Source organism: Biomphalaria glabrata, chromosome 5 (assembly GCF_947242115.1).
Source record: "Biomphalaria glabrata chromosome 5, xgBioGlab47.1, whole genome shotgun sequence".
NCBI classification, from domain to species: domain Eukaryota; kingdom Metazoa; phylum Mollusca; class Gastropoda; family Planorbidae; genus Biomphalaria; species Biomphalaria glabrata.
The window spans coordinates 41,137,538-41,151,571 of NC_074715.1; the positions used below are offsets into that span (position 1 = coordinate 41,137,538).

At 32.9% G+C, this 14,034-nt stretch overlaps 2 protein-coding genes across 10 annotated transcripts in view; one reads left to right on the forward strand and one right to left on the reverse strand.

Annotated features, from left to right (window-relative positions):
* LOC106064968 (spindle and centriole-associated protein 1-like) overlaps nt 1-1,921 on the reverse strand; it is a 17,759-nt gene extending 15,838 nt beyond the window's left edge. For 2 of the 6 annotated variants that reach the window (XM_056029532.1, XM_013223653.2), the window contains exon 1: nt 1,489-1,711. The gene's annotated coding sequence lies outside the window, so the exon portion shown is untranslated. Of the gene's footprint in view, nt 1-246; nt 815-1,072; nt 1,352-1,488; nt 1,712-1,838 lie in introns of those variants that run through there. The other 4 variants (XM_056029530.1, XM_056029531.1, XM_013223654.2 and 1 more) reach the window with 4 other exon arrangements.
* Nucleotides 1,901-14,034, forward strand: part of LOC106064963 (probable global transcription activator SNF2L2) — a 19,519-nt gene continuing 7,385 nt past the window's right edge. For 3 of the 4 annotated variants that reach the window (XM_013223639.2, XM_056029519.1, XM_056029520.1), the window contains exons 1-24: nt 1,901-2,025; nt 3,663-4,359; nt 4,490-4,675; nt 4,966-5,317; nt 5,517-5,643; nt 5,735-5,908; nt 6,004-6,177; nt 6,281-6,445; nt 6,552-6,682; nt 6,805-6,871; nt 6,979-7,019; nt 7,119-7,236; nt 7,421-7,584; nt 7,716-7,893; nt 8,000-8,128; nt 8,369-8,482; nt 8,670-8,783; nt 8,898-9,005; nt 9,326-9,456; nt 9,841-9,983; nt 10,372-10,559; nt 11,105-11,335; nt 13,260-13,337; nt 13,806-14,024. In XM_013223639.2, coding sequence (XP_013079093.2) covers nt 3,702-4,359; nt 4,490-4,675; nt 4,966-5,317; nt 5,517-5,643; nt 5,735-5,908; nt 6,004-6,177; nt 6,281-6,445; nt 6,552-6,682; nt 6,805-6,871; nt 6,979-7,019; nt 7,119-7,236; nt 7,421-7,584; nt 7,716-7,893; nt 8,000-8,128; nt 8,369-8,482; nt 8,670-8,783; nt 8,898-9,005; nt 9,326-9,456; nt 9,841-9,983; nt 10,372-10,559; nt 11,105-11,335; nt 13,260-13,337; nt 13,806-14,024 — 3,990 coding nt within the window. In that variant the 5' untranslated portion in view covers nt 1,901-2,025; nt 3,663-3,701. Of the gene's footprint in view, nt 2,026-2,147; nt 2,277-3,662; nt 4,360-4,489; nt 4,676-4,965; nt 5,318-5,516; nt 5,644-5,734; nt 5,909-6,003; nt 6,178-6,280; nt 6,446-6,551; nt 6,683-6,804; nt 6,872-6,978; nt 7,020-7,118; nt 7,237-7,420; nt 7,585-7,715; nt 7,894-7,999; nt 8,129-8,368; nt 8,483-8,669; nt 8,784-8,897; nt 9,006-9,325; nt 9,457-9,840; nt 9,984-10,371; nt 10,560-11,104; nt 11,336-13,259; nt 13,338-13,805; nt 14,025-14,034 lie in introns of those variants that run through there. The other variant, XM_056029521.1, reaches the window with a different exon arrangement.

The following is a 14,034-nucleotide window of genomic DNA, read 5'->3' on the forward strand; positions in this document are numbered from 1 at the left end:
TAATAGACTTCTATGCAAAATCTCCTAAGGCTCATCAGTTGTAGCCTTTTTGTCTGCCTGCATTACAATGCCCACTTATACAAATTTTTTTACCATCAGACCCCTCACCCATCAACATAGATTTTGGACCTTGTATTTTCCAATGGAACAGCTGCACAGACACAAACAAATAAACCACACACTTCTTAGACCCTCAAATTCCAAAAGCACATAGCCTAACAATAATTTATTTAAGGTTAGTTTGACCTGATTTTTTATTTATTGTTATAGTTCAGTGGAACAGCCAGCATCACAATTTCATCACATATTTTTATAGGCATCTTCCAATAAAAAGCCCTAATCCCAAACTACAAACTTTTAGGTCGCACCTTTTTTTTTATCCCTCTATTAAAAGGTCAGTAATGCACACCCTTCTTTGAATCATCCACTTCATCCTAGAATGGCCAGCATTATAATTCCCCCTCACTACCCACAATTTGCCTGTGAATTATACAAGCCAGGATAGATAAATCATTTAAACTTTGCTCATCCTGCTGAACAGTTTGATAGAAGTCTATAGAAATTTCTTTTAATAAACCCTAATGCTTTGTTTGATTTTTTAATAGTTTCATCAATATGAAGATTCCATGACAGTTTTTCATTTATTATAGCACCTAGGTATATTGCGTGTTTAGTCTGTGTTACTGATTTACCATGAATAAGAGTTTATTTTTTTTATTTTTTTTTGTTTCTCTTAATAACTGACATTTTTTTGGGTGGAAAGACATGCTCCAATTTGATTCCCATTTCTGTAAGTCATCTAATTCTCTTTGTAAAATTTCTGTATCTTGTTTTGTTTTTATTGTTCTATATTATATATATATATATATTTATTTATTTATTATTATTACATATATATATATATATATATATATATATATATATATATATATATATATATATATATATATATATATAATATATATATATTATATATATATTAGGTAATCATAATCTGCAAATAATCTGACTTTAGTTCCTGAACTAATGCAGTTTGGTAAATCATTTATGTAAATTAAAAATAGTAGTGGACCTGACACTGTTCCTTGACGTTTACTGTAGTCAGTGTAGTGTTATTCAAGTCCAAGTTATTGCTGTTAATATATTCTATAATAATGTCAATAATGATTAATTCTTAATTCTTTCACTTTGACAAATAAAAATAATATCTCTAGAAATTGTTAGATCTAAATCTGTGTCTAATGCCGTAAGGTAATACTAATGGTCATAAATGGTCAATGAGTTGAATGAGATCGAATTCATTTTATTTAAAAATAAAAAAATTAATGGACAAGTTTAGACAGACACAACAATCATTTCAACATGAACATGCATTTCAATTTGTGTTAAAATTAAAATCTATATTTAATTCTAGATTATAGAGTATATTTTGCAATTATCAATTTATTTATTAGTAACAGTGCCAAATCTTCTCTTTTGAATACTGACTATCTATACTTTATTTTATAGATAGATCTTAGATCTAGATCCATAGAATTTCTATATTTTAGATCAAGATCAATCTCATTTTTTTCAACGTTGCGACTGTAAACAACTGTTTTCTGCGCCTAAAGACAAGGGAATGTAACTCTAGTCATCTTAGTGGTAAAAGGGTTATCTCCATCTTGATATCATATAGAGGTCTAGAACATTTTTTTTTCCAAACAAGAATCTTAGATTTTAGATCTAATCTAGATTAGATAGATATTTCATCCAAGTTAGCCTAGGCCAAATTTTGTTTGTTGTTGTTGTAGGATCTAGATCTGATATAAAGTCTAGATCTAGACTACCAGCCGTACCAGCACCGCTCTTCTTAACTATAATTGATTTTCTTTATTTTTTTTTTCTTTCTAAAAATAGACCACGCCGCACCGAAAATATGGTTCTCTAGTCTAGGCTTAGGCGCTGCAGTGTAGGCTAGCGGTAAATCAGAGGTGGAAAGCACAGACCTAGATCTAAAGATCTAGATTAAATATTTGACTACCGGTATGTTAACAAAATTAGATGTGTTTATTGTTAAAAATAGTGTTGATAATCGGTAATATCTTTTTTATCCATATTCTTGTTACACAGTAAGTGTGTGGTCTTGGCTAGTAGTAGTCTAGCTGCTGAGATCTGGTCTACTAGTTCAACGACAACTCTTTTTTACTTTAGTTTAGTTGGTTCAGCCATCTTGACTTGGCTGTTGAGAACATCAAGTAGCGTTTTATTTATGTTTATAATTCCTCACAGTTAAAGTAAGCGGCGAATACGCCAAACCGTGCCAAACGTCTTAGGTTTATGAATATAAAAAAAAAATTGCACAGCTTCATTATGATTAATATGATCAATGTGTATTGTGTTAGATCTGTGAGAGTACCTAATCATGCCTAATAATGATTAAAAAAAATTGTCTGATAATCTAGACTAGGACTAGACTAGAGTAGTAGAGATATAGACTTAGAATCTACTCTACTTCTTTTTTTGAAGTAACGTAGACTGTATAGTTTGTATTAGATTAGTTCTATATAAATATAATAAGATAAGACTAAGAGTACACTATTCAGACCTCTATTATGAAATTTATGTGTTTATATTTGTTTATATCTATTTGTTAAGAAATGAATGTGATAACTATACTTTATAAAAAGTCAGGCTTCAATACTTTCAACATGAATTTAAGACTTTAAAAGAAGTTACATATTTTCAACTAGATTTACCAAAATATTGCCCCTTTTAGCAAAAATATTTGTTTAATAAAATGGCACATAATGTCAACAAGGTAATGCTTGTATTCTTAGTGAAACTTATTGAGTAGATCTGGCTGGTGTCAAAATATGAATTTTGGTTTTAGAAAAGGAGCTGGTAACATTTGTATATTAACATTTTGACACCCTCACTCTGGACTCTGGTTTTGTTTCAATTCATTGTGTGTGAATATGAAGGAATCCCTCAAGTGTGTTCACCTCCGACCTTGCTACAAGAGGAGTGGCCAGGCAATGACTCAAGAAGAAATGATCCAGCAAAAGCGATGTTATTAAATTTACTTAGTAATAAACAGGGACTTAAACATAGAGGTGATGCTGATTAACCAACCTATCATTCATGGCCTTGAGAAGAGATCCTTTCATTTGATGAAGTGTCGTCTTAATTTTGTGTCAGAAGCAGACATGCTACTAATAAATAACATTGGCTATTTAATCTTGTATTAATAAGCATTAATAATGCTTATTAATACAAGATTAAATAGTCAATGTTATTTATAATTGATTTTCTTTATTTTTTTTTTCTTTCTAAAAATAGACCACGCCGCACCGAAAATATGGTTGTCTAGGCTTAGGCACTGCAGTGTAGCTAGCGGTAAATCAGAGGTGGAAAGCACAGACCTAGATCTAAAGATCTAGATTAAATAATAATGCTTATTAATACAAGATTAAAAAGTCAATGTTATTTATTAGAAGCATGTCTGCTTCTGTAAGACACAAAATTGTGAAATTTATTATAACTAAAATTGGGTTACCTTAACAGATAGCGTACAACAAAATAACTTCTTAAAAAAAAGCTCAATTTTCCGACAGGATAGTGCAGACTATATTTTAGTAAATCTGTCCTGCACTAGCGCTTATAATGTCTTTTATTTTCAGATTGTTCTTGTGTTTCCATGATCCTTAAAAAGGACTAAAATGAGTGAGGACTCAATTTATTCCCAACAGCAGCATATGATGTCCCCAATGGCAAATCGTGGAAAACAAATGCAAGGTGCCATGGGACAAAACATGCATCCTAATATGGGGGGCCCTGGGCAGCAAGGCATGCCTATGCCTAATCAAGGGCCTGGATTGACCGGAATGTCACCTGGACATCAAATGATGCAGAGTGGGCCAGGACCTAACATGGGGCCTGGTGGTCCCAATACAAATATTGGTAGTAATCAAAACATGCCAATGGGTAGCCTCGGCCAGAACGCTATAGGTGGAAGTTTAGGGGGCCATGGATCTCCAGGGATACAGATGAACAATACTATCCCTCCATCTTCTATTGGTGTTATGTCTAATTCTATTGGAGGTATACCTATGCAAGGAATACAGGATAACACAATGCCTAATGCTTCAATGGGCAATATGCCTCCATCTGGATCAGCCATGCCAATGCAAGGTCATGGTCAGCCTCCACAAAGTTTGGTTTCAGGACAGATGCAAAGTCAAGGAATGGGTGGCCCAGTTCAAGGAATGCCACCAGCAATGCCAGGAAGTAGTTCCAGTCCTAATCTTTCTGGTTCTCAGATGGCAGGTGGTGCCATGGGGCCCCCCAATCAAAGTGTTGATCCAAGCACTAGTCAGAGTAAGAACTTACTTTATATGTTTAAACTAAAAAAAAAAATAATTTCAGAACTAATTTATTTGAAGTTAAATGTATACACCACTTTTCTAAAATTTGTAATAAGATTGTATCTAAATGTTATGTATTTTAGATCAACCAGGAATGCCTGGTGGTCCTCCAGGTCCTCCTAGACAAACATTTAATCAGGCACAGCTTCATCAGTTACGTGCACAGATTAAAGCTTATAAACTTCTTTCTTGCAATGCTCCAATTCCTGACACTTTGCGAATGGCAATAGAGGGTAAACGGCCTATGGCACCTTTCCCAGGTAGACCAGGTAAATATGCTTTTTTAAATCGTTAGCAAACAATGTCCATAATGTATTAAAAAAATACATTGTAGAGGATTCTTTTATTAGACCATATAAATTGAAAAGTAGTTTGTTTACAGTTTTTTTCTCTGTAGTATCATAATTACAATATGCCAAAAGGCAATATAAAATCTCTAGTTGAGGTAGTAATAATATATGTGTTTTTGTAAGTTATGAAATGTTTTAATCACAGATTGTTTCTCTAAATTGTATACAATGAGTTTAAAAACAATTAATTTGAACATTTTTATTTTGAGATGGGGACCCACTTCAAATGCAAAAGATTCGTATGATGCAGCCGGGTGGTCATCCACAGCAACCTCCACAGCAACACATGCAGCAACAAATGGGACAGGGTCGAGGACATAATGTTGGCATGCAAGGGCCACCACCACCTCAGCAAGATCCTTCTCAACAGCGTATGCTAGGACCCCCACACCAACAGCAGATGCAGCCTCAACAAATAGGAGTTGTTGGTCAGCAGCAAGCAATGCAGCAACAACAACAATCTCAAGTTCTGGCAAATCTCAATAAGCAAAATAAAATTGCTCCAGTGTCCAAACCACAAGGATTAGATCCCCTTGAATTATTAAAAGAAAGGGAAAATAGGTAGCTTTATTTGTTTTGATTATCAATGTTTATAATTATATAATTTATTTGAGTTTATTTTATACATAAATAGAAATAGCAATATATACAATTTATAGGCTGTTTATATTTTAACAAATACTGTTTTATTGGAATCTGTGTGAGTTATCTCTTTTTCCATACTAAATGTTATGTTTGTCTTATTTTTACTTATCCATAGAGTTGGTGCAAGGATAGCTCATCGTATACAAGAACTGTCGAAAATGCCAGCAACTATGCCAGAAGATATGAAACTCAAAGGCATGATTGAGCTTAGAGCATTGCGTCTACTGAATTTCCAAAGATCTGTAAGTCTTTGTTGTTTGTTTTAATTCATTTATCATTAAAATAATTATTTATAGAAAGTCTTGAGCTTATTTTTGAAAAAAAATCTTTCAGCTGCGAGCTGAAGTGATTTCAACCATGCGGAAAGATACAACATTGGAGACAGCCTTAAATCCAAAGGCATACAAACGCAGTAAGCGCCAGTCTCTGCGGGAAGCCAGAGTGACAGAAAAACTTGAAAAACAACAAAAAATGGAACAGGATAGAAAAAAACGCCAAAAGCACCAGGTAAACACTTTGGTTGCACTGAAATGTTGGGTGTGTTTTTGTAATGCTATTTTCTCTTTTATTAGTTCTTACAATAATTCTGTGTTCTAATCTAGGAATATTTGAATGCTGTTTTACAACACGCTAAAGATTTTAAAGATTTTCATCGAAATGTTGTGGCCAAAATTGGTAAACTCAACAGAGCTGTTATCACATTTCATACTAACACTGAAAGAGAACAGAAGAAAGAACAGGAAAGAATTGAGAAGGAACGTATGAGGAGACTGATGGTCAGTATCATGAAACTTCTTTAGGAGAAAAAGTTATTTATATCTTAGAGGTAGCAACTATTTTGCTATTGTAGTTTTAATCCATTTTCTACATTTTATTCAGGCTGAAGATGAGGAAGGCTACAGAAAGCTTATTGATCAAAAGAAAGATAAGCGTTTAGCCTATCTTTTGTCCCAGACAGATGAATATGTTAACAGTTTGGCTACTCTTGTCAAAGAACATAAAGAAGAACAAAGGAAAAAGAAACAAAAGAAGAGAAAGAAGAAGGTAAAAGAATCATTTTCAGTATTTTCTATATATTTTTTGTATAGCTTTATTTTATGTTATATTGTGCAATAAAAGTATTTACTATTTGAACCCTGTATATGATCAGAGTTCTGAAGATGATACTACTCTAGGAGAGAAAAGAGTGAAGGTGATGGATCCTGAAACTGGAACAGTTCTATCAGGCGATCAGGCTCCTTTAGCTAGTCAATTGGAGGCTTGGCTAGAGATGAATCCTAAGTGAGTGACGCCCTAATAGACTAACACATATTACATAATAAAACAAAAATGCTCGGATTGAAATGGGCCTATTCTTTTCTTTACCACTTAAAAAAACAACAATTTTTATTTGCTCTGTACAGCTTTCAAGTTGCACCTAAGGATGATGAGGAAGAAGAAGAAGAGGATGATGATGAAAGTGGTGAAGATGTAAGAACTTTTGTTAGAATAACATTCCTAGTTTTAATTGTTGATGTACTATAAATTCAGAATCTCCTTGATATAACCCACCAAATGTATTCCCATATTACACACAGGAAGAAGAACCAGAACAAGAAATTGAAGCCCAAGAAGAAAAGTAAGACCTTCTTTTAGTCTAAACAAAAACTGAGCATAGCATTGTTGAATAGAATTGTTTGTTTTGTATACACATTTCTGGCAATTTTATTTTTTTCAGCCAAAGTCATGCTGATGATGATGGTGAACAAAATTACTACACACTTGCTCACACTATTAAAGAGAAAATCACAGAGCAAGCTTCCATCTTAATTAATGGAAAATTAAAAGAATATCAGGTTTATTTTTGACACATTTTTTTGTTTGTTTACAAATAAACTTTTAACATCTCAAGATTAAACATTTTTTAAAAAATGTTGATTAACACAATCTATGTTTATTTATTGACTGTTAACTGATTATTTTCCATCTTTAAAGAATGGGAATGAAACAGATGTTTTGTTTTTTTCATGTCTATTGTAGTTGAAAGGTCTGGAATGGCTTGTTTCACTTTACAACAACAATCTTAATGGAATCCTGGCTGATGAAATGGGTTTAGGTAAAACTATCCAGACTATTGCTCTTATCACCTATCTAATGGAAAGAAAACATGTCAATGGGCCATTTTTAATTATTGTCCCTCTCTCGTAAGTATTTGTTTGTTGTAAAACTACACAAATTATCAAATGTTTTTATTGTTTTACAGTCACAATGTTTACTGTTATGACCATAATGAAACAAAAATTGCTAAACTTTGTTTTTACTTGTACCATATCAGAACTTTGTCTAACTGGATGATGGAATTTGATAAATGGGCGCCTTCGGTTGTGAAAATTCCATACAAAGGTTCTCCTAATGTGAGACGTACTCTAGCTCCTCAGCTCAAGTCAACAAAATTCAATGTACTTTTGACTACTTATGAGTACATCATTAAAGATAAAGCTACTCTTTCTAAGGTATTGTTATTAGTTTCTAGTGCATAAATATATATTACTATTGATGACGGCATTGGTGTTTCTATTATCTAACAAAATATTTTTTTCATTCATCTAATGTGCACAGATACGTTGGAAATACATGATCATTGATGAGGGTCACAGAATGAAGAATCACCACTGCAAGCTCACTGTCATTCTTAACACGTACTACAATGCTCCAAACAGGCTTCTGCTCACTGGAACACCTCTACAAGTGAGTTGCTACATCTAAATTTTGAAACACATAAATGGAGGGTATTAAATGGTTCCTTTACATAGAAGAACCGGCGGACGCTGCTTATGCCTGCGCAACATGTGGCAAAATATGTAGATCGCAGCTGGGGCTGCATAGTGACATGAAATACTGCATTCCTAATTATCTTCTGACTCAAAGACAAGCTTTATTATTATTATTTCATAGAACAAAGTGTATTATGTTTATTTTTGCTTTCAGAACAAGCTTCCAGAATTGTGGGCTCTGCTTAACTTCTTGCTGCCATCCATCTTCAAAGCCTGTGCCACTTTTGAACAATGGTTCAATGCACCCTTTGCAATGACAGGTGAAAAGGTAAGAGTCATTTTTTACTATTTTAATTCAATGACAAATTAATGCATTTCATTGTCATCTATTGTGTTATTAAAAAAAAAAAAAAAGAATTATGCAACTCTGAAAGTTGGCTGCTGTTAAATGTTTCCTGTTTCTCTATCCTTACCAATATGGTTACTGACCCTATTTCTTTGTTGTGACATTACAGGTAGAGTTGAATCAGGAAGAAACATTGTTGATCATTCGACGTTTACATAAAGTGTTGAGGCCTTTCTTGTTGAGGCGCCTCAAAAAAGAAGTTGAATCTCAATTACCAGAAAAGGTAAACTAAATATGATTATGTACTTCCTTTAAAGAGTGTAGTAATTTGCTCCTACTTATAGTGATTTTAACATTTGTTGCATTCTCATAATTGTCTTATAAATGTGAATACCAGGTTGAGTATGTGATCAAATGCGACATGTCAGCACTCCAGAGATTAATTTATAATCACATGCAGTCCAGGGGTGTTCTTCTTACTGATGGTTCAGAAAAAGATAAAAAGGTAAGCAATCTGTACTAGCACTGAACTGAAATCTTAATTGATATATATATATATATATATATATATATATATATATATATATATATATATATATATATATATATATATATGAAGTAAAAACAAACATTGGTGATAAATCTGTAAACTATTTATATACAATTCTGGTGGACCAGTATGGTTTGAGCACTTTTTATTGTTTCTTCTTTCCAAATATAGATAATAAGGTAGTTTATTATTTTATATTGTAAATACAGCATTTTTTTTTTGTAAAACCAACAACAAAGTATCATGTTGACGTTGTTTGTTTCTTACTTTTCTAGGGCAAAGCTGGCACTAAGACACTTATGAACACTATCATGCAGTTGAGAAAGATTTGTAATCATCCCTTTATGTTTCAACATATTGAGGAAGCTATTGCTGACCACTTGGGAATTCATGGCAGTATCAGCGGGTAATTCTTGTTCATTATTATTTGTAGGTAAAATTCAGTTTCTAATAAATTATCACCATTGTTTGCCCACAAATTTTGGAATATCATGTTATGACTGCTTCTAATAAAAATGTAGCTGGCCTATCATCACATAATGATGGTTCAGTGACAAATGGTTGGACGGTGTGGAGGAAAAAGAAAAGCATTTTTGTTATTTCTTTAGCCATTTTCAGAAACTGGACAACACAATAATTTTTTAATGGTCCCAGCATTTCAATTTCATTGTTGAGTGATAAATTTGGAAACAAATACGTGGAGTAGCTGGTTGATATATCACACAAACCAAACTCTTTCATGCTTGCATTAATAAATACCTATAATTGACACTGAATCATATTTTTTCAGGCCTGAACTTTACCGTTCTTCTGGAAAATTTGAGCTACTAGATAGAATACTTCCTAAGCTGAAACAAACAAATCACAAAGTTCTGTTGTTTTGTCAAATGACATCATTGATGAGTATCATGGAGGACTACTTTGTTTATAGAGGTACTAATACATACATACACATATATATTTGTTTGTTTGTGTGGTACCTTTGTATAACATGTCTGCACTATGATCCAATATCTTTATGTGGTCATATGAGTGGATCTGATAGAAGTCTTGAAGTACCTCTAGGTGCTCAGTAATCACAACTCATCTTGAGGCTAATCTTAAATGAAAATTTCCTAATTGTCAGGGATGTATGTGTGTGCGTATGTATAATCTAAGTTTACTAACATAGGTTAGTTGGACTGAAAGAGAGAATGGCTGGAAGTAAGTTTTGAGAGAGCAGTGGACAGTGTGTGATGTTAACAAAGAATCAAGTTTTTGGGTTCATTGGAACAGAGTGCTTTGTATAGATTTTAATCATTTAATCAATTTTTTTTTTCAGGATTCCGCTACCTTCGTCTGGATGGAACCACAAAATCAGAAGACAGAGGCCAGCTATTAAATATGTTCAATTCTAAAGATTCTCCATACTTTATCTTCCTGCTTAGTACACGAGCTGGTGGTTTGGGTCTTAACTTGCAGACTGCTGATACTGTGGTCATATTTGATTCAGATTGGAATCCTCATCAGGTATTGTTTTTCAGATATTAATATTTCATCTAGTGGCATTTTAAAAAAGTAAAAATATAACATCATACATAAATGTATAAATAGTAAATTTTATTAGCTTTATTAGTTTCTTGTACATTTATTGATGTGAGTTACTATTATTTAATTACAAGTCTCAAGTAGATTTTAAATAAATGTATTTCTTTTCAAGTCTTTGTGAAGATGTTATAAATTATAAAATAGCTATGCAGCAGGTACATTTTTATTTCTTAAATGTTTCTTTTTTTTTCCCCAAATAAAATACTCTGAAAGACACAAAGATAAAGGCACATTCCTCGTCCCATATGCTAGGACAAATTTGTACAAATACTCCTTCTTCCCTAGTGCTATTAGAGCATGGAATGGGTTGCCTGAGCTAGCCAGGAAAACCAGTGACTTGGCAGAATTTAAGTCATTGGTTAATATGCATGACGCGTAGGACGTAATTATCGTCTTTTTTGAAGTAACGTCTGTATTATATAAGATAAGAAGATAAGATAAATGGCTTCTTTTTGTATTATCTGTAGGATCTACAAGCACAGGACAGAGCTCATCGTATTGGCCAGAAGAATGAAGTCAGAGTTCTAAGACTTATGACTGTCAATTCTGTTGAAGAACGCATTCAAGCTGCAGCCAGATATAAACTGAATGTTGACTCAAAGGTCATCCAGGCTGGTATGTTTGACAATAAATCCACTACATCTGAGAGAAAACAGTTTTTGCAAGCTTTGCTCACCCAAGAAGCTGATGAAGATGAGGTAATTGTCACAAGAAAAAAAGTGGTTACATTGTAAATTTGTGATATGGATAACTATTCCCTATTTAGATTTGAACAGTACATAAGAGGTGAATAAATGCATTGAACAAGAAGGCTGGATCTGAGGCTTGGTAGAACATGTGTTACTAGTAAAAGTTAAATATGGGATTTATAAAAATTATAGGAAGATGAACTAACTACTATATTATGCAGCCCATTAACACATATAAGTTAAGACCTTACATCAATGAACACAAGAAAGATGTTAAAGGATGAATAGAAAGTGTATCAATGTTTCACAAACATTGGTAGTAAGACCATCCACTTGCTAGGCTTTGATTCTGGCTGCCTTCTTGAAATAAAGCATTAGGATTTTGTGCAAAAAGAGAAAGAAGGTGGTTAATTTAAAAAAAATTTATGCAGTAAAATGTTTTAATTAGTCTGTGTTTGATGCTATTCCTCAACATATTAAAACCCTTTAGCGGCCCCCGAAAGGGGAAAAGACGCTATTAGTTTTGTGCGAAATTTCTGTCCGTCCGTCCCGTTTAGATCTTGTAAACTAGAAAAGATATTGAAAATCCGACATCACAATATTTTAGACCATTCAAAGTTCTGATGCAACGGCTACTTTTTTTTCTCCTGAAAACGAAAAATATAATTTTTAAAATCAGTTATGCAAGCAGTTTTTTAAAGAGAAAAAGCTAATTAGTATGCATTTTAAGTTAGACCTAATTTAAAAGGAATAGTAATCTTATAAACTTCATTTTCTTGAACATATTTTTTATGTATTGTTTTACAAAACAATTACATTAAGTGAAGACCAGGAGAGGCTCGGTAATGCACTTAGCTTCCGAACCGAGGGTCCCGGGTTCGAATACTGGGATTTTCAACTTTGGAATCCTTGGGCGCCTCTGAGTCTACCCAGCTCTAATGGGTACCTGACATTAGTTGGGGAAAAGTAAAGACGGTTGGTCGTTGTGCTGGCTACATGACATCCTCGATAACCGTATGCCACAAAAACATGAACTTTACATCATCTGCCCTATAGACCACAAGGTCTGAAAGGGGAACTAGTTAGGCCAGGTTCACATCTAACTTTGCATTCACTTGCACCTATCCTTTGATCTGCAGCATCATTGGGGCACTACACAAGATCTGTCAACCTTCTTTCTCCATCCTTATCTCTCATTTGTCTTTGATATAATTTCATTTGGATGTTCTTTCTGAAAATATTGAAGCCTGCCTGGGTGGACCACTTCGGGGGCCGATTTTAAGTTTGTGTTTCCACACAAACTGTCTTTGTAACCTTGTTTTATGTCAACTTGATCAAGGAATGCTACGCTACAACAAACATAATGTGTAGATAAGAAAAAAAGTAAATAAGTGGATAATTTGATGTACTTACTCCAGGGTGCAAGCAAGGAATGTTTAGGATACTGTGTTGCATTAGTCAAAAGTACTTAAGTATAAGAGACAGCACAGATGTTGATATTTGAATGGGTAATATGAAAAATTGCTGAGCATCCATCCATTCACTTAAAAACAACTACAGACAAGATTTTACAAAATGTTCTTGAGACTGATGAAAGTAGATGAGCATAAGAAGTTAATTAAACATTTCTATACCTAAGCCAAATTAACTGCAAAAGTACCAAATTAAAAACAGCTTATGTTCTGTTATAATCTGTATCTGTAGTACATTGCCAAATGGGACCAATTGGTTATTTAATTATTATAAATTTGTATTTTCATAATTTTTAGCGGCTTTGAAAGAGGAACATATACAGCTGCTTATTTTGTGAAATGAATGCTTGATCATCTCATTTTTTTTTTTACTTTCATCGTAGAGGTGATGTGACAGTTCAGTTTGATAGGTTACTTGTGTATATATATATATATATATATATATATATCTTTCATTGCAGGAGGAAGATGAGTTTCCAGATGATGAGACTATAAATCAAATGATTGCCAGGACAGAAGATGAGTTTGAATTGTTCCAAGTAAGATTATGTTTATACTATGCATTTTTTGTAGCTTTAACTCTATCATTCATCTTTTCATCAGATTTGTATTAGATATATTTTAACTCTTTGTTGCCTAAACAAAACTTTTATTGCCAATTTGAAATGATTGTAATGTAATCCTGATTTTTTTTTTAGTGCCATGGGATGGTTAGCTCCAGATTTCCATTTGTCTTTTTTTTTTTTTTTATTACTTTTTATAAAAATATGTAAAGATATCATTCAAAATCAATTTATTCCATTTGGATCATAAAATATTTCCTAGTTATACCAGTTTTACAATTACTTGGTGGTGCACTAAAAATTAGCAAGATGATATATATATATATATATATATATATATATATATATATATATATATATATATATATATATATATTTATATATATATATATATATATTATATTATATTGCTTGGTAACCAAAATTATTATTCTTTTAATTTAGCGAATGGACATTGAACGCAGAAGGTCAGAAGCCAGAGATGGCAATCGCAAACCTCGCTTAATGGAAGAAGGTGAACTTCCATTATGGATTGTTAAAGATGACAAAGAAGTAGAGAGGCTTACAATGGAAGATGAAGAAGATAAATTATTTGGTAGAGGAAATCGGGCTCGTAAAGAAGTAGATTATTCTGATTCATTGACTGAAAAACAATGGCTCAGGGTTTGTATAT